At 40.9% G+C, this 26,279-nt stretch overlaps 1 protein-coding gene across 1 annotated transcript in view; it reads right to left on the reverse strand.

Moving 5' to 3' along the window:
- Positions 1–7,766: 7,766 nt before the first annotated feature.
- The window catches only part of Stam (signal transducing adaptor molecule), a 46,217-nt gene continuing 27,704 nt past the window's right edge, over positions 7,767–26,279 (reverse strand). Inside the window, exons 6-14 of the mRNA XM_032884261.1 lie at positions 25,336–25,426; positions 24,729–24,921; positions 22,651–22,745; positions 19,341–19,435; positions 16,395–16,482; positions 15,923–15,977; positions 15,041–15,182; positions 13,456–13,631; positions 7,767–9,568 (exon numbers count right to left, since the gene is read on the reverse strand). Coding sequence (XP_032740152.1) covers positions 9,313–9,568; positions 13,456–13,631; positions 15,041–15,182; positions 15,923–15,977; positions 16,395–16,482; positions 19,341–19,435; positions 22,651–22,745; positions 24,729–24,921; positions 25,336–25,426 — 1,191 coding nt within the window. The 3' untranslated portion in view covers positions 7,767–9,312. The remainder of the gene's footprint in view (positions 9,569–13,455; positions 13,632–15,040; positions 15,183–15,922; positions 15,978–16,394; positions 16,483–19,340; positions 19,436–22,650; positions 22,746–24,728; positions 24,922–25,335; positions 25,427–26,279) is intronic.

Here is a 26,279-nt window from a genome sequence, read left to right on the forward strand (position 1 = left end):
GTCAACACATGAATGGATAAACATTCTATAGAGACGTCTGTCCAATTAAGAATATAAACATGTTGTTTGCAGGAAAATGAGTTTCTGGAAAGTATGGTAACGCAAAATAAGCTAGACGCAGAACATCATGTTTTCTCTCATGTGTGTAGAAACCCAAAAGTAGAGCTTAGCTGTCAAGGTTTCTTTGGCTCAAGCTTCGTACTCCAATCACATAAGACAGGCTGCCAATCATTCACAATCATCAAATGGACCAAGTAATGAGTGTGATGTGAAACTTCCAAATAAGGCAGGTGGATACGTCTCTGGGAGCCAACAAGGACAGCCGGCCCATCTAGATTATGCCTAGTGGGTATTGGAGATGGGGCATCATGAACTGTTGGTGAGCATTGGGGGATGGACTGCTGGCAAGCCAGTTTGGACTGGAAATGCATCTTTTCATGAAGTACCTATGGTGTATACATTCCTCACATCATTTAGGAGTGCTACACTTTGCTCATACCTGGATTCTACACAACGGACTGCAGCCTGGTGCCTTCACCTCTAGGTTTTGTAATTTGCCTCCATACTGTGAATACATTCCTAACATTCCTGACAGGAAACAAACAGGGATGAGCTTTACTTTGTTTCAGAGGACACAGTTTGAGAGGACACAGTTCCTCATGGTGGGTGGCTTGATGGCACAGGAGCACAAGGGAGCTGCTTGTTTTGTGACAGCCGGCAAGGAGTAGAGAAATTCGAACAATGCAGGGCAAGTCCTGACCCCTAGCACCCCACTTCCTCCAACTAGACCTGACAGAAGCACAACCTCCCGAAATAGCCACGAGAGAGCAATTTATTCAAACATGTGAGCTTGTATGTGATTGTCACACATTCCAAGCATAGCAACATCATTACTAAACATCCAAAACTATACTGAAAACAACGTGCTTCAGGAACACCAGATCCAGAGACTTTTGTAAAAACATCTCAGTGTATACTATGTAAGATTTGGGGTAGATTACTTTCAGTACTAATGTTCTACTAACCTAATGACATGGGTTCAAACTGTCTGCAGATATGCAACTATGAAAATACATTTCTTTAGACTGTTAATAAACCTTGAAAATCCTGTGCTCATCGTTCTAGTCAACCAAATGAAGAACAGTTACAAAATTAAAGTAACAGCATAACAAACATTCTTATACCTGACTAAGCAGGAACCAAAAAAACCTAATTTTCTGATTTTCTTCTGTTCAATCCTTTTGGTGGGGGGGGACAGTACTTATGGGTATTATTTCTCCAAGACTATAGACAAAACAAAAAGTAATTCTTTGAGCTGTCCATGTTCTAACTAAACATTTATTATCTGCTAAGAGGAAAGAACATTTTCAATCACAGAGGTTATTTGTAATCCATATCGGTTACTTAAACAGATAAAGGACATTGTCCCAAAGTAGTAAATATGTGGGAAGGAGGCACTCCTTCTGGCCCCACATGACCTTTGGGGTCAGTATTGCTGTTGTATTTGGTTAAAACCATGCTTGTTCCAGGAAGCCAACACATGTTGGGACTGTATGAACAAAATGCAAATCTGCATTTGCTTATCCATGACTTCAACACGTGGGAAACCACAGCTATCATTAGAGTCCATGAAACACGCCTATAACACACTTTGAACCCTTACCAGTGACCTCTGATCCAGGAGGGCTTAGTCATATTCACCCCTAGCTGGGTCACTTCTCTCCTCTCGGCTGACTTCTCCCACATAAAGCACAGCTGTGACCCTTGCTGTGCTCATTTCCATGGCACAGGTCTGCTCTTTCCAGGGGTAGAGTGCTGTATTTGTTGTTGGTGTCATCTATTTCCACCTGAGCCATTTAACACGTGTGAGTCTGACCTGGTTCACTCACTGCTCATGTTTTTGAATACTGTGTTTCTAGCTTAATTTCACTAAAAATCCTCAGGGTCTTTTTATTGTGTCATTGTCCCTACAACAGTGACTTTTAGGACACACGGTGTGCACTACAGCAGAATGCACTGCATCATCAACCATTCAACACAACTGTAGGAATCAAAAGGCAATCCACGATATCTTGCTGCCAGAAAGGACCACCACTGTCTAAGTTCCTCTTCAGATGGTTGTAACCATTCTAGGGAGCACTGTATGTTTCTCAGAAGACAGCTCTGGAATTAACCAGGAGAAACTAAGGAGGTACATATAGCACTTGATTTGTAAGTCACAAATAAGTAAAAAGGGAATACTTAAAATAACATTAAGAAGACACCAAATACACTGTGCATAGAGCTACTCAACTTTAATTTAGTGGTTTGTCTTAGTCAAGAATGGGCATCAGCATTGCAGCCCTCCGGATGCTCAATCCTTGGGATGCTGGCATCTGACAGAGCATGTCTCTGTCATGTCTCTGGAACGTAGCTTCTTTCACTCATCGCCCTTTTGGGGGGTTGGTTTTTAAAACAATTTTACCATTTTGAGTTATACATAAAACTAATGTGAACTGAATATTTCATTTAAATTTTCCCACAAACAAAATAAACATAATCACATTTCAATATTCCTCAGAAAGTTTAAGGTGGTATTTCTTTGTATCACAAAGGTACAAATCGGTATAAATCATTATAAACGCTAGATGAACATCAGAAACAGAATTTGCTCGCATCGTGTACTCGTCCATTTTATCTACCCTCAGCAAACAGTGAAACCTGGATCTACTGCCTAAGAGAGGTCTGTTCATTAGATAGCTCCTCCACTTCAAATGCGTGAGATCAACTTGAGAGAATCCATGGGGAGAATCCCCTTATCTCACCATTTCAATTTGTATTTGGCAACTACATAAATAAAAGATGGCCCTGCATTTATATTGATAATAAAATATCTAAATTTTATTAGAGTATGAGTTGTTTTTAAAGAAAAAGAAGCAAATGCAAAGCCAGTATTTACTGTGACACAGACGTATTTCGCCATTGAAAGGGGAAAAAAGGGTATTTCACTTATTCTGGCGCCATTTCTGAAAGATGTTATAATGAGAAAAGGAAAAAAGGGGGTGAGGTGGGGTGCTGGCCTAGGGATGGAATGATGAGGCACAAGTTCAAGGCCAGCCTGGGTTACAAAATCTTCCCCAAATCAACAGCTTACCAAGAGAAAACATGCATGCCGGCGCACGCAAATATGCACGTACACGTATATTCTTTTTTTTTTTTTTTTGGTTTTTTTTTTTGGAGCTGGGGATCGAACCCAGGGCCTTGCGCTTCCTAGGCAAGCGCTCTACCACTGAGCTAAATCCCCAACCCCTATGCACGTATATTCTGTACTTGAAGTAAGCCATTTGTTTATCTAATCTCCTAAAGTCAAGCATAAATATATTTTATCCTTACAATTATTTTATGTACCTATAATAATAAAACAGTTTTAAAAAGATGACAAGAACATAGACAAGAGTTGTGGGGGGGTGGCGGGGGGAGGAGAGTAATGGAGAATGACTATGACCAAGGTACAAACATGCAAGTATGACAATGTCACAAAAGAACCCCAGTATTTTGTTTTGTTTTGTTTTTTCTCTTTTTTTTTTGTTTTGTTTTGTTTTGTTTTTTCTCTTTTTTTGGAGCTGGGGACCGAACCCAGGGCCTTGCGCTTGCTAGGCAAGCGCTCTACCACTGAGCTAAATCCCCAACCCCAGAACCCCAGTATTTTGTATGATTATTGTGAGACACGAATGACACCAGCTAACATAATAGATAACGTTATGTAGTAGTAACTTGGGACTAAATGAGACAGACTGGTATTTTTCTTGGCTATTTAGGATGGTACCTTTTACCTCTCTAGAATATTTTCAAGACATTCTTAACCAGCACCAAGGACAAAAACTACAATGTCATAGTACTGCAGTATCTGAGCAGTTTGCTTGCCAATGAGAAGATACAAGAGTTATAACAAAAAGATTCACTGCCTCCAGTTTGCTTAAGGACCAAAATACCACACCATACAGTAGAACTCAGAGAACAGTAAAACCTCAGTCTCATGATTGATATCTATATATAGAGATATACTATATATGTATCTATATCTATATCTTTATATATTTATATCCCAACTTCTTACTCCCATCTCCAATGCAAAATACTATCACTATCATCAAGCACTTCCTTCCTAAGAAATCTTTAGGACAACTGACAGATTTATAATGAAAGTTAATTCCATGATTTTACCTTGTGCTATGCAATTATATGTGTGAACATGTTATTAAGAAGCCTCTTAAAGGCAAATTTGTATATGTTTACTTCTTCAGTTTTAGCAACTCCTTTGGACATGTGTTCATTAGTTTTTCAGTAATTTTGGTTTGGAGAAAAAAAAGTAGTCATATCTCATATGTTTTGTATAATTTTCCATCTGGGATGCGACCTACCTTGCAGATACGATAGACCATCTCCAGTATCTATCATGTTTGTCTTTAAGACACACAGTAGTCTAGGATCAGGGCCCGTCCATCCTTCTCAGAAACAATACATTAGCAGTATTTGATAAACCCCATCAACCAGCTGAGGTAGGACTGGTCCAACAGTGATCACTGCTGCATCTTGCGTGTCTCTAACGTGAAACTCCGCTTTACTCAGTCCGACTCCAATCTGGCAGTCAGATGGGGGAAATTAACAACTCTCATTTTAAAAGAAAGAAATAATTGCCCTTTCAGCATCTTGGTATTGTATTGACAAGAGGTAAGGAGAAATCTTTACAAGCAAACCAAATGTACCTGAAACTATAGTCCTTCTACAGTATAGCACTTCTGGAATTACCTCCACGCTCCCCACCCTGAATGGACGTGTGAATCACTGAGACAAGCTCACTTTGGTGAGAATAGGGGAAAGCAGCTAATTGTTTTTAACAATTTCTTAAAACAAAACTGCAGTGCCCTCTTCTGGCCTCAGTGACCACAGATTAATCAGTTAAATGCAGCAGATAAAAACTGCAAGGGAAACCAAGTTTATTTGTATGTGTAGTTTCTGAAACAAGCCTAAAAATTAGTCTCACTACTTTCATGCACGTCTGTGTGGTCTACACGCAGTCCACACACCCACACCCACACCCACACTCGTCCCTATGCGTACTCAAGTGAAGCCAGACAACATCAATCAAGTGTACTGCTCTATCATGCAGTGCTGTGTCATGCCCTTAAGACCTGGTCTCACACTGAAACTGGACATAAGCAGGTTTGATCCTGCTCATGCAACGTCTCATAGTTCTGCTACATCTAGTGTTTATATGGGTGCTAGTGATCTCAACTCAGGTCCTCGGGCTTGTGTGACAAATGCTCTTACCTGCCAAGACATCTTCTAGCCTGTAGTTCCATTACTTCTGGAAACAGTCATGTGGGTTCTGATTTACGTATCTCTTAGGCAGAAGAGTCACTTTAATGAGAACGGATGTTCGGATTTGAGTGGTGGATTATGAAATGCATATGAAAGTGCGGAAAGTGTAAAATCCAGCAGAAGCTGTGCAGCTTCTGTTCTGAATGCCTATTCTAACTGAAAGAATGTGGTTGCATAATCTTTTTTTCTGGTTAATCTTAGTGTGTGCTTTTTATTCACAATTTTTAGTATAAAAATAAAATAAGAATTTTCATTGAGCATAAAAAATTAAGTTAAAGGTTAATACAAAGAAAGAAAGAAAAGACCCAGAATATAGGAAATTCTATGATATATTCTGAATCTTAAAGAGCCAACGTAAGAGTAGAAAAAGATGGTAATGGGGATTAATCTAGATTAATCTAGCAGAGTAAGGGGACATTATACAAGTGGCATGTGTTCCTGGAAATGTATCCTCGACTTAAGAGAGAGAGAGTGAGGAGACAGAGAGAGAGAGAGAGAGAGAGAGAGAGAGAGAGAGAGAGAGAGTGTGTGTAAATATGTGTCTATTTAAGACAGTCTGGAGGACAGTTGATGGTTATAACATCTGAAGAATCCTGTCAGCTTTCCGGGACGACAGTGGTTTAGGTTGTATGGGAGGCTGCTCTTACCTTTACAGGAAGCATCAAGTAGTCAGGCACAGGGTTCCTACCCACAGCATGTTTATCCATTCAGAAGTAGGTGTGTGTGTGCACACGTAAATCTACATCCAAGTACACATGCACATCAATGTGCGTAAAGGATGGAGCAAGTGTGAGTAACTGGTGAATTTAGACGAAGAATATCTTGTGTGGCTGATGTTTGCAGGCTTCAAACTTCTCTGAGCAGACAGCTGTCACTCAACGGCAGCCACAACGGCAGCCAACTTGGCGGTTCCTACTCCCCTTCCAAGGAAAGATCACTGAAAGTAAGACCTTAGAGAGTGAAAACCAAGGCTAGCTCCTTTATGTAGTCTTTATACTAAGAGATACGAGCAGCTATCAAGCCAGACAAACCAAAGACAACAAAAATTAAAAACCTAACAAATTGATGGGAAAAGACAAATGACTCAAAATTTTCACCCTCAGTTTTGTTATTAACCTAGAAAGGAGCTGTACAGGAAGCTATTATTATTACAATACAATGGGTAAGTAAAACAAAGTAATAAGTAAAAAAATAAAACAATGATTGTACCGTATGTGTGAAAATGCGCCCAATCGTACCGATGAGCCTCTTACTAGACAGTAATTTCTGCAGTTTGTTAGGGCTGCACGGGGTACAGGACATTCATCTAAGGCAAACTTCAGCTTGGGACAAAGACTATTTTCAGGTTCCATGAGGCAGACGTCATGCTGATTTATTGACCACTTTGAGTATTAAAGGGAAAGAGGGAAAAAAAATGTCCCAGAAGTAACTAAGGAAGAAGTAAGAAAGACGGACATGTCTGGGGACATATCAGAAAATGTCCCTAGTCAAGCAGGGGTGACAGGGAACAGTCAGGAAGGTGGCAGGGTCAGAGAGTTTATAAAACCCTATCAGCACCCAGCACAGACCACAACTACTGACCTGGCACTGACATACCATCACACCCAACACTGCACGGGGACCGCAGCACAGGACTCTGCGGCATTCTGTCTCCTTTAGGACTGTTTTATAAAAACACTTCTCAAACCGTACAAAGGAATAAACCAAACATTTCCTTCACAGATGTTTACTCTATAGAGGCGTTTTTAAAAACAGTCTGGTTATCAAATTATGGATGGCTGTCAGTGATAGTCTGGTGTTGCTGTTTGGTTTTTGAGACCTTGTTTCGCTCACTATGTAGTCTGGCTGGCCTCGAACTCACAGATCCGACTGCATTCTCCTCCTGAGAGCTGGGATTAAACACGTGCAGCAGCAGCAGCAGCAGCAGCAGCAGCAGCAGCAGAGTCAGCGTCGTCGTCATCCCCAGCAAAGATTTCCTTGAAGTGCAACTTGCACAGGACTTAGAACAGAACTAGTAGCACTCCCCATTAGCCCCGGCTTCCACCCTTGTCATGCCCCTGAAGTCGACAGGTCAGTGCTTTGGTGACCCGAGTGAAGTCACGAGCGGAATCCACACCAGGCACACTCATTCACCTCTCTAAATGCTTGGCAGTCTGATGTGTGACAAGAAAGAGTTATGCACTGTAACGTGGTGGCTTCTCTTTTCTCATCTCACCCCTGAGGACTTAGAGAGTAAGATGCATATAGAGATTATTTTGTTGGTATTTTTTTTAACATGAAGGTATCAAAATTAAAATGGGAATAGAGTTGTAAACAGGAACGTATAAAAATATGAGGAAAATACAGTATGACTTAAAGAAAAGTATATCACGTATACCATAATATTTAACTTGGAACAAAAATGATTATAATCTAACTGCTTATGAGGTTTTATTTAAAAACTTAAAATGTGACAGCTGAATTAAAATCTAAACATTACTATTTGATGGTGACACACTTTAAACTCAAGTAAACTTACGAGTGAAGGAGCTGTAGATATGAACTGAGTTAGTCACCCTCAGACTATTTGCCAAAGCGGAAGGCATTTGTCAGAAGGAGGACAAGTCAGCAACGCAAAGCTAACATGCACTCACAAGAGGGACGCTCAGTTCTAGTGAGCATGATACGCAAATTCTAGGTTATTTAAATAACAGTATAGCACAACCAGGGGAATTGTAAATATTTATGACTAAAATGTCAATGGAATTTTTATATGAATTACAATAATTCATTAAAATTACTCCTAAATAAGCAAAAATAATTCTATTAGAACTTCAAGTGAGACAAAGAGGGAAAAACTTAGACTCCAGTTTGTAGCAACAATAAATATATACACTATTAAACAAAATCAGAATATAAATTACTTTGAAACACCTATTTATATCCATTTTAATGAGAATTAAAAGATACAATGTGTCAACGACATTAAAAAAAAAACAAAAAACTAGTGGGGTAAGACAGGAGAATCAGATCTTGTTTATAGCCTACGCGTTACAAGAGACTTTGACATTGTAGTGTTAGTTCATCGCTCCCCACTGAACGATCCCCGTGTGCATCGTCTCTGTCTTTGGTGTCACTGCTACCAATAAACACAGTACACGGCTTTAAAACCTAATCACACTCAACTAGGAAAAAGTAAATCAACGTCACCTTTTTCAAAATAAAATACAAGGACTAATTTTTGTCTCATGGTCCACAATACCTGGAACATCATGCCAAAATATAAAAGGTTAAAGGGAACATTATTCTCCTCTAATTGCACCAAAAATGTGGCTACTGTATGCTGGTGTGATGACAACCAGTGGGCAGAAGCTACACAAAGATATAACGTACATGTTTTGTTCACAATTAGTAAAAGAAAGGTTCAATTTAATGTGACACGATAACAGGACAATGCCTTCAGGTCAATGTGCTACAAGTTGCTTCTCTTGTAGCTTAAAAAGATAGTGTACTTATCTTAAATTTACACAAAACATTAGCAAACAGAGTTGTTCATGATTAAAATAAAACAATGTAAATTAATTTAACAGTGTTAAATATATTCACATGATCACCATTGTAATTCAAATGGTCACTAATGAAGTTACACGTCAATATATGTACATAACATTTGCCACAGCAGTTTTTGATCATTTGAGTGTTGCAGACCAGGTAATTTTACAAGACAATAATCTTGTAACAATTCTTCATATTATGAAAGGAAATAAATGTTGTAAGTAGTTTCATTCCTCGGGGGAGGGGCATTCCTCTAAAAAGTCAGTGCAGATTGAAGCAGTTCTACCTTCTTGAGTCTTTGAACTTGACCAAGATAGACTCTCACAGCTGAGGGAAACAAATCTCAGGATGGTAATGAATTTCCTAACACTGTCAGTGGCACTCAGCAGAGATACGCCACCCAGAGAGCATCAAGTCCTATAGCAGAGCCTTCTGAGAATATGCTTGCTGTGGCTGAGGTGGCTGTTGGCTGCCTCCTGTGTGAGGCAGGGTCGATGACGTTAAGGTATAGTTTGACACCTGGGACATGTTAGGTCCTGGATTCTGGTAGATGGTGACATCAGCAGGCACAGGCACTGCAGTGACAGCGACAGCGGCAGCAGCAGCAGGAGGAGGACTGTATATTGAAGCCTGGCTGGGATACGAATTTCCTTGAACAGAACTAACCATTGCACTGCAGAGGGAGGAAAACACTGAATTAGCTAAATAATGAATTATGTATCCAATTCAGAGATGAACAGGAAAATTATTAAACAGTTCATCTGACAATTTATTAAATAAGTGCAAAGTATCAAACACTGTTATTTAAGCACTGGGATGCTATCAAGAAAGAAAATGAGTAGCTATCATTACAGAGCTTACATTCTGGTGGGAGAAAAAAAGATAGCTAATAAATTTAAAGGATGCCAATGCTTAAAATCTCAGTAAAGAAAAACAGGGATCGGCAAATACCAGAAGTCTGGTAACCAGATTCTCGCTTATGTAGGGTGTTAGAGGGAGGCCTTTCAGACAAGGCTTCATGCAAGGAAAGGTCTTGAGAAAGCAGAGGAACTCCATCAACAGTCTAGGAAAGGCACACAGTAGGCTAAAAGAAAAAAAAAAAAAAAAGAAGCCTTTGAGGTTTTGTAATGCCATGTTCAAAGAACAAAAAGGAGGCCAAGGCATTCATACAACGTGCCCAGAAAGCACATGTGGTATAAGAGATAAAGGAGCTGTTAGGAGGGCTACAGAAGGTCCAACAAGTTCCTTAGAAGCCACAGGGTTGTGCATGTGAGTCAAGTGAAACAAGCACTGGGTGGTGTCTGAGGAGAAAGGTAATGAGATAGGACTTATATTTTTGACAGGCTCACATGGGAACAGGAACAGATGTGAGAGCTGGCAAGTGCCCAGAGCCATAGTGGAGACAGGAGAGAAGGGTCACACCCTACTTTGAAAAAAGAGCCATTGAAATTTGATAATGGACCAAGTAGTTTAGTATGCCTGGTTTTGTAACTGATAAAAATAACTGGAATGACCACTTACTAAAAGGAGAAAACTACACTTGGGACTACAGCTGACTGGAACAAGAGAGGCATGGGCAGGCAGAGCCAACAGTTTTGGACACCTCAAGTGAGATGTCCAGAAGACACGTAAGAAAACACGTGCAACCTGGTGTCCCAGGGGAGACAGGAGTGGAAACAGACACTAAGAGTCCTCATTCAGAAACACGGGGCTGAATGAAGTCCTCCGAAAGTGATGAAGAGAGCGGAGCAGTGCATGAGAGTGCTCCACTCTCTGACGTCAGGAACAGAAAGGTGGACCCGGCAATGGCACGTGAGGAGCAGTAACCAGAAGAGAAAGCCTGACCGAGCCTGAGCCGGCCTGACCAGGAACACGCACCAAGAACGAACAGGAAAGAGACTCACTGTAAGGAGGTGGGCCTGGGGCTTGAGCAGAGGGTCTGGACGTCGGCACATCCTGACAGAATCATCTCAATGGATAGTGAGTGAAAGCATGGCTGCCTGTTATCTCCCTAAAGGTTTAGGCTAAGGACATCCTACACACCCCCACCCTGGCCACACCTACCCCTACCTGGAACTGTAACTGGCTGTTCTGGTTGGCGCCTGTGTCTAATGTGCCCGGCCTGCATGCAGTGGAACACTGACGTCACCTCGAAGGGAACACCTGTCCCTTCCGTACTTTCTGTGAGGTACGTCCTTAAATGTCTGGCCTTCTTGGCTGGTCTCCTCTCTGTTCTCTGGTTAGTTCTTGGCGCGACGTCATTTTGTCTAGGACACCCCTGCTGTCCTTCGTCTCTATTGCTCTTGGGTACCAGCAGATTCAACGACGTGCTCTCCTACCAGTTTCCTTGGGTGGCTCCCTTCCTGTGTCTATGCCTATAAGACTACAGCAGTTTCAAGAGCCAGGACCCTTTTTACAGCCATCTCTTAGGACATGACTTACAGCAGGAGCTCAGTGACTGATGAGAAAGCGCCAGTGCCCACAATTCCAAAGTCTACATTAGGACAGAGGTGAGGCAACGGCTTTCAATCCCTTGAAAGACTCCGAGGTAATCTGAGAATTGATATATATTTGTACATGTATAAAAACAAGTATCTGCTTAGGAGAAGAAATAATTGCAAGTGCGGGCAGAGGAAATGGAGGATCTGGAAAGGAAAATGAAGGAAACCAAGGCCTGGTGTGAGTCAGGAGTGCTGTGTATGTGAGCTTTCGGCTGTAATTCAAGGCCATGCAGATTTTCACCAATTCACTGGCAGGTTGTCCCGGCCCTGGAAGGTTATTTCCTTTTTGTCTTTTTAAAAATTTTTATACACTTTAATTAAAATAAAATTATATCTCTGTCCCTCTTTCCTCCCACCAACCCCTCCTATGGACCTCTCTCTCAAGTTGATAGCTTCCTTTTCTCTGACTATTGTTATATACGTGTGTGTGTGTGTGTGTGTGTGTGTGTGTGTAGGCACAAATACATAAATACAGCCTACTCAGGAGTGCGCTTTTGTTCTTTGTTTGCGCATGGTTTAGGGCTGACACCTCTGTGTAAAGAAGCAACAGGGAATGCACGAGAGCCTGTTTTCTCTTCCTCTTCACACAGCTTTAATCCGAGAAGCAAGCACTTTACAGACATCTGTCCCCAGGACATACGGAAGGAAGGCGCTCACTCAAGAGCCAGTACGCAGGTAATGTTCTAAGCTACCTACCGTGGGGACAGTATTTTGAGAAGAGAGAAAGGATGAAGCCACCATAACTTACAGATCTATTATCACTGATTTGGTTTGAACAGATGTTTAAGGATTTAATGAGAAATGAGATATAAAATGGCGGTAGAACACTGGCTTCACATACAAGGTTCTAGGCTTGATCCTAGCACTGTGAAAATGTGAGGCTGGGGGGTGGACATGGACAAAAGCAGCTTCTTTAGACTATGAGCTTTTCTATTTGACATGGGCTAGTCAAGAAAGGTCTCACTAAGAGAAGGGAGGAACTGACATAGGTAAGTACTTCCAAAGTCAGGGGAAAAGGGTAGATATTTTTGTACGCCATTAGTACAGTTACTGAGGGGTTAAAGTAGATGGCAGGATCAGAAAGAAACACCACAGAGACACTGGTGAGGAGGACCGAAGAATGAATGGACCAATCTGAGTTGATGAGAACTGCAGTAATTGGATAAACTCATTTATAAGGACAAAAAAACTGTGCAGCCATGGTGATTAGGTAAGAAATGATTAGAATCCAACTGTAAGTGTATTATGGTATTTCTCTGAAAGACTTGGACATGGTAAATAATTACATATTAGTTGTCGTGGTAGACAATGCAGAGGAGAGAGAAGCAGTCTGTGTGAACGGCAGGGGTTAGCCTCAGCTGACTCTGGGAGGAGATGAGGAGTGGAGCGTACGAGACAGCAGGCACTGGACAGAATATTTAGCCCCGAGCACACTAATGCTCTGCAGCCACCACCACCATTCCAAATGCTGCACTGGGAGAAAGGAAGCTAAATCTCAGTGTCTGGCCTCAGGCCTGGTTCTGGATCTTAGCTAAGTGGGACCTTAGTTTGCATATCAGTTTCCCATTAACAAAATGGAGTGCCAATGTTACCTCTCATAGCTATTACAGAGGGTCAGTTGGTTAGCGTGTGTTAAACAGAAGCACAGCACTTGGTCCGTGCATGCAGTATCAGGCTTCTTCTTCACTATCTTCCTTGAAGTCATGTTAACATCTGAGACATCACAACATAACAATGTCCTTAAAAGCTCACCCACTCTTTGTGGATGGGCACGCCAATAGCGAGGTACACACAGGACATTACTGACACTGCTGCTTTCTGAATGTGCCTGTGTTACCCAGAAACACTATGCTGGTGAGCTCGTGAAAGCCTTCCCTTACTTGCCTCAAGGAAAAGACTTTGCCCGCATTCTTACAACGCTCACTCTACATAAACAGGGCAGTCTGAACAGAGATGCCTACCTCCTGTTTTTCTTATCCAGATTTATGATCACAGACCACTGTAACCAATAAAAAAAAATTTAACGTTAACCCTAAACAACCATCAATAATGAAATTACTTCGGGTAAGAAGCCTGGGCCTGCTGATTAGGAAGGGCTGGGGTTGCAGAGGGAGGAACTGCTCCTTGGCTGATGGAAGCCAGCTGCTCCGGGGGAAGGCTGTAGCTCTGGAGATGGGTCATCTGGCCACTCCCTGCAACCAGATAGGCTCCGCTCTGAGCAGGCCCTGGGTATACCTACAAGAGACGACACGGACACACTCCATTAGACAAGTGTAATGTATACTCCAAAGTTACTCAGCAGAGGCATTCAGTTACGAAAACAGGGATACTGTTCTTTAGAACTTCCTTTAAAAGTAGCTTCTATCAATTGGAATTTTATAAAAGGCACTTTATATGTTTGCATGAATGTGGATGCATGTATGCATATGTTGGAGCATGTGGGCCAAGGGTCAAGTGTCTTCCTGGATTATTTCCCACCAAATCTATTCAACCAGGGTCTCTTACTGAACCCAAAGCTCACCTATTTGGCCACTATAGCTGGCCAACCTGCTCTGGGGATCCCTTCTGGATCTCCCTGTGCTGGGATTAGCTACCATGCCCAACTAGCATTTACAAGAGAGCTAGGAATCCAAACTCCGGCCTGGCAAGCACTTTATGCTCTGAGCCATCTTCCTAGTCCGAAGTGTTATTTTTACGGATTATATGAGCAGACTTTACTTTCATATAGAAGCATCCCTATTGCCAATTCCTATATCCAAAAGCTGTTCTTTCTGATGTTGAAATACATTTTACACTAACATAATTTCTACACTCAACTTATGATGTACTTTCCATGTTGGTCTTTTAAGAGCATTTGTTAAATTCCCATTTGTTTGTTTGTCTGCAAGTTTATTTGGGGGTGGGGGCTGTGGTTGTGGGGGTATGGAGACGAGAGGATCTGGAAGGAGTTGGGGAAGGGAAACCATGATCAGATTGTATGAAAAATAGTTTTTTCAATTTGTCTCTCCCCTTCTTCCTTCCTCCTCTCAGAAATGTATTTTGTTTTATAGCCCTAGACTATATTCATAATTCACATTTCTAAACTGCAACGGAAAGAACGGAGAACGCACTAACTTCCTAGGGTTAAGGTGCAGTGTCTGTGGTAAGCACTCAATTCTATAGGCTTAGAATGCAGTCTGCACAAAGCAGAAACAAACGGGGCAGCTGTGAGGCAAATGGAGTGGCTGTGTGCACTTCATACAAACAGGCAGCTAGATTTGCTTGTCAATCCCCATATCTAAGCTGTTCCTCCTGTGGATGCTGGGTTAAATTTAAAAAGACAGAGTCCCTTTTCTCTGAGGTCAGTTCCCAGCACCCACATCACACACTTCAAAACGTTGTAAATCCAGCTCCAGGAAATCCAACGTCTTCTTCTGGCAACCAAGGGGAATAGTACACACATGTAGTACATAGTACACACATGTAGTATACACTAGCAAGCACAGATACATATGCACACATTTTAGAAAAACTCAAGATGTTCCAAATAATGTCAACTACATTCAAGGATTTGCACAATGCCCGTCAGCTTTACAAAGCATACCTGGGGAGCAGGCCCGGCAGAGGCCTGCACATAGTCCTGCTGACTCTGGGACTTTGCATACCTGGGGAGCGGACTGCACGTAATACTGCTGACTCTGTGACTTGGCGTACACAGAGTACACGGGGTCTTCATTCATTAGCTTCGTATACAGTGAGAGAGCCTCCATCACCTTCACATTCAGTTCTGAGAGTTCTGAGTGTTTTCTGAAACATTACACAGAATTTGGTTGTTAAATGATACATTGCTCTAATTATGACTCATCAAAATAACAAAGAGTAATCAACAGGTAAGGCAGAAAGGCCTTCTGCTCACCCCTGAGGCAACAAAAACTGTTTCAGGTTAGGATTCCCTGCTGGAGTCCTTGACTTTACCTGAGACGTCTAGATTTCCTCATTTATCAACAGCCAGCCAGCCTGTGGGCTCTGACAATGCTGCCTATGTGAGCATGATTAGAGAGCAAAGAGGAAGACACTGAAGGCCTCTGGGAAGCCTGCTTTTCAAGAACAGGCAAATGAAGCCAAATCCTCACTCCTGGCAGAGTAAACTGCATAAAGACTGGTTCTTTGAAGCACTGTCTGTGTATGTGGTCCATGTAACAGCTTCATGCACATGGAGGGCCTGAGACAGTGTGGATGTCTGTCGTCTACAGCTCGCTACCTTTCGTTTTAAGACAGAGGAAGCTGAAGCTCATCCAGAGCCCGTGGCTGGCAGCGGACTCAGGGACCTGTACCACACCTTTCTTTCTCCTGCCGCACCTCCTCGGTTGGGTTTACAGACAAGCACCACAGCCTGCTTCTTACGTGGGCTTAAGGATCCAAACTCAGGTCCTCGGCAGTTGTATGGGAGCCATCTCCGCAGTCTGCAGCACCTTTTTAAAAGGTGGTTTACTAAAATGGTTTCAAAGAGAAAGATACACAATCTAAATAGAGCTCAAGTTCCTTACCTATCGATGTCCTCCAGCTTTTCATCAATGAGAGGTCCCATCTGGTGACACATCGCTAAGGTGACAATTTTTGAAGAAATAAGAAAACACAACAAAAGAAAGTAAACTTCTGAAAAATATTCATATAAAGAAATGAAAAGCTTAATGTGAAGTAATAAAAATTATCAATTATCCTTCATCAATACAACTTAAAATATTTTCTTAAAATATAAAATGGTGACAATTTAAAATACTGACTTCAAAATACTTTTTTCATTGTACAAGATTAAGATGTTGAATAAAATAATTTGTATAATAAGGCTTTTTCAACTTCTACACAAGATTTAAACAGCACATGACAGGTGAAAAAGGAACAGGAAGAATGTGTAATGTTCCATTTCTAAGATTACTCTCAAAGCCCATTCTGGAGCAGTAGAGGAAGAAAGGTCTCAGTTTACTCTCTGCTTGTAATGTAGACAGAAAATGAGGTTACCTTCAAGATGAAGTAGCTCTGGTAAGTCTGGCTGATTATCGCTGGGATCTGTACTTTGCAACATCTGTAGCAACTGGTCCATTTTATCCTACAGAAGTTAAATGGTTAATGTCGAAAGCAGCCAATCTCTATGAAACCTTATGCTCTCCTAACTCAGTCGTGGCCAGATGATTCTCACAATTCAGAGTGAGGAAGGCTAATTTCCCGTTTATGCTTTCAGCATCTTATGTATTCCTTTAGTACCATGAGAAACACTATCCTCAGGTCTTTTTCAAACTGTCCTAATTAGAACAGGACCATCCACAGGAACTCACAGAGTGTAACCTCTCCAATTTCTTACGTCACGTTCAGGAATGTCACTTTGCTTTGGAGCGGCTGTAGTTTAGCCACACAGCAGTCAGGACGTCCCTCAGAACGGCCTGCTATGCTAATAGCTTAGTCTGACTTCTCTCTGGCAGTGAGGATGACAGCTGTTCCTCTAAGGACTGACTCTGTTCTCTTCCCATCAACATTTCAGTTTCTCATAAAAGAAAAGAAATTTGTACTTTATTCCTTTTTGTTGGAAATGATAGCTAGATTATATCCACTTACTTGAGTCTATTTCAAAATCCTTTAATACTTAGGATGGAAAGAACTAAAAAAGACCGTTGCATAAAAACACCACGCATTATATAAGATGTAGCTTTTCATTTGCCAAATTCTATGAACATTATTACAAACTTCTGAGACATTTTCTACACAGTAATGCTATTATACATAGGTATAGGGCTAATATATTAAAAACTACAAATTCAAAGTAAGACTGCTATGTCAAACAAAGACTGTTTAAGAGATGAATTAATTGTCAGATTGGAAGCAGAGGAAATCTCCTCTCTGGGCAAATTAATTCTGTATTTTAAAATGGATACTCTTTCGGGTAAAAGATTCACATTAATTTAAGACATTTAAAAAGACAGTAGAAACAGTTGTCTCTTGTTAACACAACATGCTTTCTCCATGGCCACAGCCGAGTACTCATTCAATTCCCTCTGTGAGGCAATCTGGCCGAGCAGAACACTCCCTGAACTAGCCAGATTCCGTAGTCTTAGCACTCTTCCACTCTCTTGCTTCTCTCAAACAGAAAGCAGCAGCACCATTTAGACCAGGCTGGAGCTATGGCTCAACAGACCACTTGCCTGCCATGTACTAGACTTTGGGTTCTATCTCTAGGACTGCAAAACAAACAACCGTTCTTTAAATCAGTAATTCTAAACTGATTTTCTCCTTAATATCATTATACTATCTCCTACAAAACGTTACCTAACTGTACTTTAAAGTCTTCTAGAAGACTATGTCAAACCTCTTTGCAATAAAATGTGTGAAGTGTAGCAATACTCTTGTGTGTAAAATTCATCTGTATGCATTCATGATTTCTACCAGTATATAAATGGGCTGAGGTAAGAAAGCTCGAATTTAAGAAGCGGAAACGAGTCAGGATTCATGGTCATTCACATCCCTACTTGATGACGCTATAGATGAAACTGATGGGAACTTGTTTACATAGTTCAAGCTCCTAGCCTTATCATTAAACATCGCTTTTAGGGGCTGAAGAGCTGACTCAGCAGTTGCGAACACTGCAGCTCTTCCCGAGGACTCCCAGTGCCCATACGGCAGCTTGCAACACCCTGTTCTTCCAATTCTGGGGAAACCCAATGCCCTTTCTAGCCACTTATATACCAGGCATATAAGTAGTACACAGACATGAATCCAGGCAAAATATCCATACAAGTGAAGTAAAATAAAATTTTAAAAATTTAAAAATTATATTTAATAATCTACTAGCTGGCAATTCACTGTACTCATTTTTTTATTATTACAAAATGTATGAAACCATTGGAATTGTGCTACCCAGTCATTACCAGCACCAATATGTGGAACTGCCCCTAGAGCTCAGTGCGCTGCAGCAAGCTCAGGATGGGCACAGGATGAGGCTTTTATTGTAGAGTGGAGAAAGTGTAAAAGAGAAGAGAAAGAAATGGGAAGTGATGGTAGGAGTGTTCTCATGCACACCAACTGCAAGACTTAGTACAAGAAATGAAGTCCAGAAAAGGCTGTTGTACACTGGTCTCTACCAGGAGCCAGAAATTACGCACAGGACTCCACAGTCTATTTGGTAACTTCAGCACAAAGGCATCACAAAGTACATAAAAGAGTCTAGTGGGACTTCAAATTTCATCTGCTGGGACAGCATCCTGCATGGCTTGCTAACTCCATCATTCATACTTTACTGTAAAGTAAATTTTAGTGGATTAATATTTAGTTTTTACTGATCCAATACAATATTGATACTGTGATTCAAAACAATACTATTAATATGTGGGAATAAAATTTAATAGCTGTTGAATACATGGAAAAGCAAGTATTTTCACCGAGCAGTAACAAAACTAGAAAATCTCCCTTCTGTTCAACAATTTCACAGCAGTTATTAACATGAAAAAGACACAGATCCTTCAGTCTGGAAGTTCCAGTCCTGGATATCTTAGCTAAGAAAGTTAAACTAAATGTTAAGAAGAAAACAAACGAAACCCTCACTAGAATACTCTTTGTGACAGCAATTAAAACTGGAAACTGCCTAGGTGCCTAATAATTAGATGCAGCAATGTAAATCCATGGAATCCATAAAATACGAGACAGGAATGCATACTCATTCTTACCTTATTACCCCTTCTTCCTCTCTCCATGGCACTGGAGATCAATGCAGAGTCCCACACATGCTACACAAATGTTCAACTACTGAGCTATATCCTCAACCCTTCCTTAGCAGAATAAAAATTAACATTTTTGTACGGCAGACGAGAAGCCCGAGAAGCTGTGGCGACGACGCTCGCTTGGTCTTCTCTAACATTCTCAGAACAAGTGACTCGGCTTCCACGCAAAGGGCCTGCCGCTGTGAACAAGAGCACGCACCTCGTCAATGAAGGCCGGTTCCGGTTCTGGTTCTGGTTCTATTGTCTCTATCTGAACATCGTCACTGAATTGTACCGTCTTCTTCTCTGTCTTAACTGAAAAGAGAGATAAAAATTATATTCCCCTCAAAATAGACCTAAAAGTTTAAGTCCTTAATAGAGAATATGGACTTTGGAGACTATAGAAGGAATAACTGAGCTGCAGACAGCTTAGACAACAGGGAACAGAACTTGATAAAACTGTCTAGATTTTCTAATTCCCTCCTGCAAAACTCTTTCCTATCAGAGATGTTACTAAAACTAAGTTATGTTTCTGAAATTAAAAATTACCTACTTCAGAATTAAAAGTTTAATACTCACATATGTAAGTTCTATAATTTAAAGCAATTGTTTTTAAATGACCAGACAATTCAAAAGAAATATTGCCTTTGATAGAAAAACCATGTCACGGCAGTATAGTGAACTGGAAAATCATTACGTCCCCTGGCAAGGCACCGGGTTTTGTACGCAGAGAGTAGCATCACGGCTCATGGAAAAACTGTGTACATGACCTCAGCAGGAATCTGCACTGGCCAGCACATAAGCCTGACTTTCTAGGTTCATTGTTCTTACAAGTGAAATGTGACCAATAAGATTCGGCGAACTGGCCATATGCACATATTTCTCTTGCTCACCAAAGCTTAAATGTAGCTAAAAATATAAGACTATGTTCATATGGTAACCTCCAAGTAACACAAAAAAGACAGTTCTAGAGAAGGAAATACTAGGAATAAAGATGAAAATGGAGACGTCACAGTAGAAGACCTATGGACAGAAATAATACTCATTATGTAACTCAGTGATGAGATATAATTTTGATCAAACAGTAAATTTGCTCTGATGACTTTCCAAACAATCCTATATAGAGTGATTATGTTAAGAAAGTAGTTTAGAAAGATTAAAGTCTCTTGGACAAAAGAAAACTAACAACTGGAACAGCCGGATCTGATTGTCAACTGCTCTTGTCTTTTAGTCCTACAACTGGAATCTGGCTTGTGGCTTTGAAAAGAAGTTGTTATGTATTATGGGCTTGGGTATTGTCTCTTCAGTCGCAAAGGTAAGAAACGCATTCATTACATTCAAGTCACCATAAAGCAAAATTCTACATAGCATAAAAACAGTCTGGCTGATTCATTTCCCCACAGGGAAAGCAGACATCTGCTACAGACATTCCGCTCGCTATGTTGCACTATTAACAAGTAGAAAACTGAAACAGCTCTGTATTCATTGCTGTTACCCGAAAGCAAACACATGGCAGACTTCACAGAACCAGTAAGACATGAGTTTGCAATCCCCTTTATCATAGGAACTAATCCTGAATGTGTATGATATGCTATTCACACACAGTGGCATATTTTCACAATATCATGTCTCCCAAATCACACAAATGAGGCCTATGTGTGCATGTGACAGGTCAAGTGAGACTGGCTTCTGTTTCCTATAAAAGAATGATGCTACCCATATTCTGCTAGCATATTCTTTGAGGCCTATGACTGAATTATGTAAGTTCTGATTTTCCTGTTTCTCTTACACTGTCCTGAGTAAAGCATATAAAAATCAGAAAACTCATAGTAAAGCAGCATTGTCAGATGAAAGACAAAGATTAAATGACTGCCTATCAGACATACGATCTTGGCTCTCATCTTGAACAGAAGTCCAAAGAAGTTCTAAGCTTGCCAAGAGCTGACACTAAAAAAAGCCCAAAATACAACAAAAACCTCCAGCAGACCCGATTATTAAAAAACATGACACATTATGCAAGGCCATTCAAATCGGCTTATAATAGGCTTTTTAATATACTTTTAAAATCTATGCACACATGTCCATCTGTGTGTCAGAGTGTGCATGTAAGTGCAGGTACCCTAGACGGGCAAAGACATTTGATCCCCTGGAGTTATAGATAGTTGTAAACCATTCAAAGTGGGCACTGGGAAACAAACTTGGGTCCTCTGTGTTCTTAACCACCAATGTATCTTTCCAGTCCAAGTTTATACAATATTTAGTTTTCAATGACGTTTTAGTTCTAACAATAGAAAACTGAATAAAAGATGGGTATCAAGATCTGCCTCAAAAGCTGATGAGGACAACTCGGTACAGGTCTGCAGTTTCAGACTTGGGAGTAAACAGGAAAAGCGTTCTTCTTCACTGCTAACACGCATATTCATGGCACATAGTCTGGGAATGTGTACATAGTATATATTGGGCTTGAGATTCAATAGCAGGTGCAAACAGCTAAGACAAAGATCCCTCCTTCAATTCTTTGTCAGCTAAAGAGGAACTACACACCTTGTGGCATTTAACTAATTTTGAATCCTTCTGCCTATTATTACAGAAAGAAAAGGTGAGATAGCCTGGCAGATAAGAACAGCTTAGCAATTTATAAATAAAAGTTCAAAAGTTCTTTTACGATCTTGAACCTTTCAGTCACTAACAGAAATCTTCCCATACTTAACATGTTTTTCTGCTTTCCTAAGAAACAGAGTATTTTGATTTTCCCATTTCTCTGATGATTCTTAACATGAAGATTTATCACAGCACAGCTACCTACGGACTCTATAGTCAGGACACAGCACTGTTCAAGGGCCTGGCAATGCTATCTTCTACTTATGTTACAGCTGCCATTACCACTGCTTTTCTCTATGATCACACTTGTCTTCTTTGCAATTTAGCAAGGATTTGAAATCAAACACAAAGTCTCTGTGTGATTAAGATTTTTACCTGGCTTCTGCAGATTTTACCATACTTCTGACAGAGGTGGCCATTATGTGGCTTACAGGCTCTACTGAAAAAATCTAAGACGCCAGAAAATGGCCCCACATTTGGAAAGCACTGTACTTGCCACCCTTCATTGGCTGATAAGAAAGAATTCACAGTGCACATGAGCCCACAACACTTCTTCATGTGTCTGTGTCTTGGATGGCACCTACTCTGTCAGATATAAACCAAAGTCGGGCAGTGTACACAGGATTTTAATTCTTACATTATTTCTGTCTTGGATTTTTATTTGATTTATTTGGTTTATATAAACAAGGTGTCAGAAAGTAGCTCTTCTGAGGCCTTCACTTGGCCGTGTGGCATCACTCCTCCACATGCTGGACCTGCGGGAGTGTTAGGATTACAAGCATGACCACGATGTGCACCTTGGAATTTCATTGTTAAAAACACCTAGAGACAAAACCACCTAAGTCATTTGCCTATAAAGCTGAGTTTACTCAACTTTCACCAAGAATATGGATTTTCTATCATCCACCAACAGACTGAAAAGTACTTACTCATTTCCGGTTCAGCAGTAAGATCTGCAGTTACAAAATTAGAAGGAAAAAGCCCCATGCCTTGATGCGTTTCACCTTTCCACCAGTTAGGATCACTGTGACAAACAGAGAAAGCATGTTTCATCATGAAGAAGGACTTACTCCTGTACTCCTAGTACTTATCCTGCATTATCACCAGACTGGAATCCTGCAACAATTGAGTAAAGGAGAGAGCAGCCTATCCTCTCTGTGAGGAGCTCCAACGACACCATCAGTTAGTGTGAGGGTCTAATGCAAAAAGGGAATGAGCCCCTCCAACAGAAGCTTTTAAAGCCACAGTCCTCTCCCCCAGTCAGTAAATCCTCTGAGAAGCCAATAAAAAAGCTATGAACAGTGTAGTATTAGAATTTGCCATGCATTCCTGATACTATTATGGTCTTGTATGGATTCCTAACAATACAGCAGACACTCAAATGCTGGTTTTTAATTGTCTTACATTTTGTTGCTGTTCTCATAAGGACCTGAAAAATGTTTCAGTTTGTCAAATCATATGTGTAATGTTCATATGTAAGCCTTCACATGTCAATCTCTACTGAGCTCCTGGCTATAGGCAGCCTCCCCTCCCCCGCCCCCCAGGGGTTTTAATTTTCTCAGAATAAAATAGTCTATTCAGCCTTTAATGCTCGGGGTGTGCATTACCCATTTTTCTCATTCCCAGTTTTGACACATGTTAACAGAGTAAGTCAAACAGGGTAGAGAAATGTTTAATAGTGTTTACTCCCTTCAGAATGTTTTAAATAGTGCGGATCCGAGGCATTTATCTTTCCAACATAAACAGGTTGCATCATTCTCAACTTCAAAACATAAGAACCTGAACAAACAAATGAAAACCAAACTATAAACTCTTTCCCTGCAAAGGGGCCGTTAGGCTTAAAGCCATGCCTGTCAGGTAGTCACTTGGGCACCTACGTAAGAGCACTTCCTAATATGACGCGTGCTTAGCCAAATCTGCACTCCTTCAACACTACTCCTGCGTGCACCCACTGAGAACTGCTTTCTCCTCCCACAGATACCTACAGAAGTTGACGCTACCCGCAGTACAAACATGAAACTAAACTGTCCCCAGTGCCTACTGCAGAAAAAGCCAGCACGAGTTTAATGAACGCTTTTCCAAAGAATGAACGACCAAGTGCAATGTCAGCTAACCAGGTCAGGTTCTACATAGCCTTGGCTTCCTCATGAAAATACTAACGGTCTGAATGTCCATCTTCCTCAAGTCCCCGCACCGCATCTTGTCAGTGTCAGAAGGGAAGCTTTGGAAGGTGATTAACTCATGGAGGCAGAACTTTCTTGAACGGAACTGGTGACCTTATAGAAGAGATTCCTGGCCTTTTCTTCGCTCCTGCTGTCACATGTGAATGCGGTGAGCACATAGTTGACTGATCAGAAAGGACCCTCGCCATGCACCAAGTCTGCTAGAGCTTGGCCTTTCAGTCTCAGAACTCAGAGAAGTAAATTTCTGTTGTTTAAATACTATAGCAATAAAATTTTTAAAAAGCCTATAAAAATAACCTTTATCAATCCAAATTCATTTTTAAATTACACTTACAAATTCTAACTTCATGATTCACTTCACATAAACATCATATGGATAAACTCTAAGAAGCTGACACTGTGTAGTTCTACCATGGCACCACAGCATAAGGTTATTGTGTCTTATGGATACACGGCTCTGCATGGACACTTACAGCACAGCATAAGGTTATTGTGTCTTATGGATACACGGTTCTGCGTGGACACTTACAGCAGATCATGAATCCTTTCAAATTAATCCACCATATTTTCTAAAACTCTAACCTTTTAAAAAATTTAACAATTTACTGGATGAAACAAAACAGCACAGGTTTCCAAAACGAAAACTATTTCAGTATCATAAATTAGGGGGAAATTATATATAAAATGAGCCTTTATAGTATGAGGCGAGCAAGTTAACCATCATCTAAAACGTCTAGTCAATACTTTGATCATGTTTGATAGTCACATTCAATGAGGTATAAAGCCAGGCCATGTGACTCTGTCTTCACAGGAGTGACTCTCACCTGTCGTCAAGCACTGTGATGATCTCTCCGGCTTTAAAGGTGAGCTCATTGTCCTCTGCAGCCTCAAAGTCATACACGGCGCGGACTTTCCTGCCTTCATGTTGGTGGTTAGTGAGGAGACTGGATGTGCTTGGGTACAACGTGGAGAGGGGGGCTGCCTGCTGCCTTTGCTCCTTGAGCGACAACTCAATAGCTGCAAACCGTGAGAGGTTAAACCCCAAAGGTTAAAGCGGCCAACAATGCACTGAAGTGTTATTCTTCCACAGTCTAGCAGGAGACACGGCACCCACACACGGTAACAACGATACACCGGAAGTGTTATTCTTCCACAGTCTAGCAGGAGACCATGGCACACCCACACACGGTACCAAACAGTCAGCAGTTCTACACATTCACTCGGTACTGAAAAAACAAACTTTTTAAGTATTTATGGCATTTTAACTGAAAAAGTACAATTAAAGTTATTCTAGGTAATACAAAGACTCCATTCAAAACATAGAGCAGCTCGCTTTACCTGAAGACATTGCTTTATCTGTAAATAGCTAAGAAACACCCTTCAGTCAGAGACCTGTCTTCTTCCCTCCCCTTCCGGGATTCACAAACTCACCTTTGGCTAAATCTTCTTCTTCCTTTTTGGTAGCCACAGTGCCAGGGTCCTTGGCTACCAGAGCCGGGCTTGCTTTCGCTTGTTCTGCAGCCTAACACACACAAAAAAGGGCGTGGGCGGGCGTCATTCTCAAACCGTCTTACGTGTCCATCAAACCAAAAATCTCCCAAGAACCCTCTCGTTCCTCTGCTACAGATTTCTCAAGAAGAAAGCCCATGCAATCGGAAAGACTTTCTATTTGAAAGAGGAAGGAGCATCAGAAATAAAAAGTAAAAGTCTACTGGAGTAGACCACCTGCATTCTCCAGATCAATACAAAGACAATAAACTAAAAATACGTATGTAAGACAGAAAAAAAATGAAAACAAAAATAGTATTTATAATTTTAAAAAATTCTAGAACCAAAAGAGGAGTTGTGAGAGGAAATCAGAGAACTATTTTAAAAACAGCTTTGGAAATTTTTAATACAAATTTAATAGTTGTATTTTACTGTTTGTTTCAGGTGAAAAGGCAGAAAGTAATCTCTTTGTGCTAATATTTATAAATAACAATATAGTTAGTCTTAGAACTACATTTTATTAATGAAAATACACGCTCCTCTGGCAGTGTGCTAATGCTTACCATTAATTATATTGTAAACAAAACAATGTGAGGATAAAAACGTGGGCGAAGTCACAGGTATGGAATCGGAAGCTTGGAAAGCTCATGGCCTTCATGGCCTTGTGGAATTTGCATACCATCATCACAGATCAGAATGTGGCCTATCCTGCTAACCTCCGGTTCAGTCTCCAGTGCCCAGAAGCTGACAGTGGCTGCTGAGCAGAATGCACACTACAGCTAGTATACCTAGGGCCTGCATGTGCTTCTAGTCAGAGAGCTCCCTTGGTTCATTACGCTCCATCACTCTGTTGTCATTGATCCCTACTGAGTCCCAACAACCAGTCA

Source organism: Rattus rattus, chromosome 14 (genome assembly GCF_011064425.1).
Source record: "Rattus rattus isolate New Zealand chromosome 14, Rrattus_CSIRO_v1, whole genome shotgun sequence".
NCBI classification, from domain to species: domain Eukaryota; kingdom Metazoa; phylum Chordata; class Mammalia; order Rodentia; family Muridae; genus Rattus; species Rattus rattus.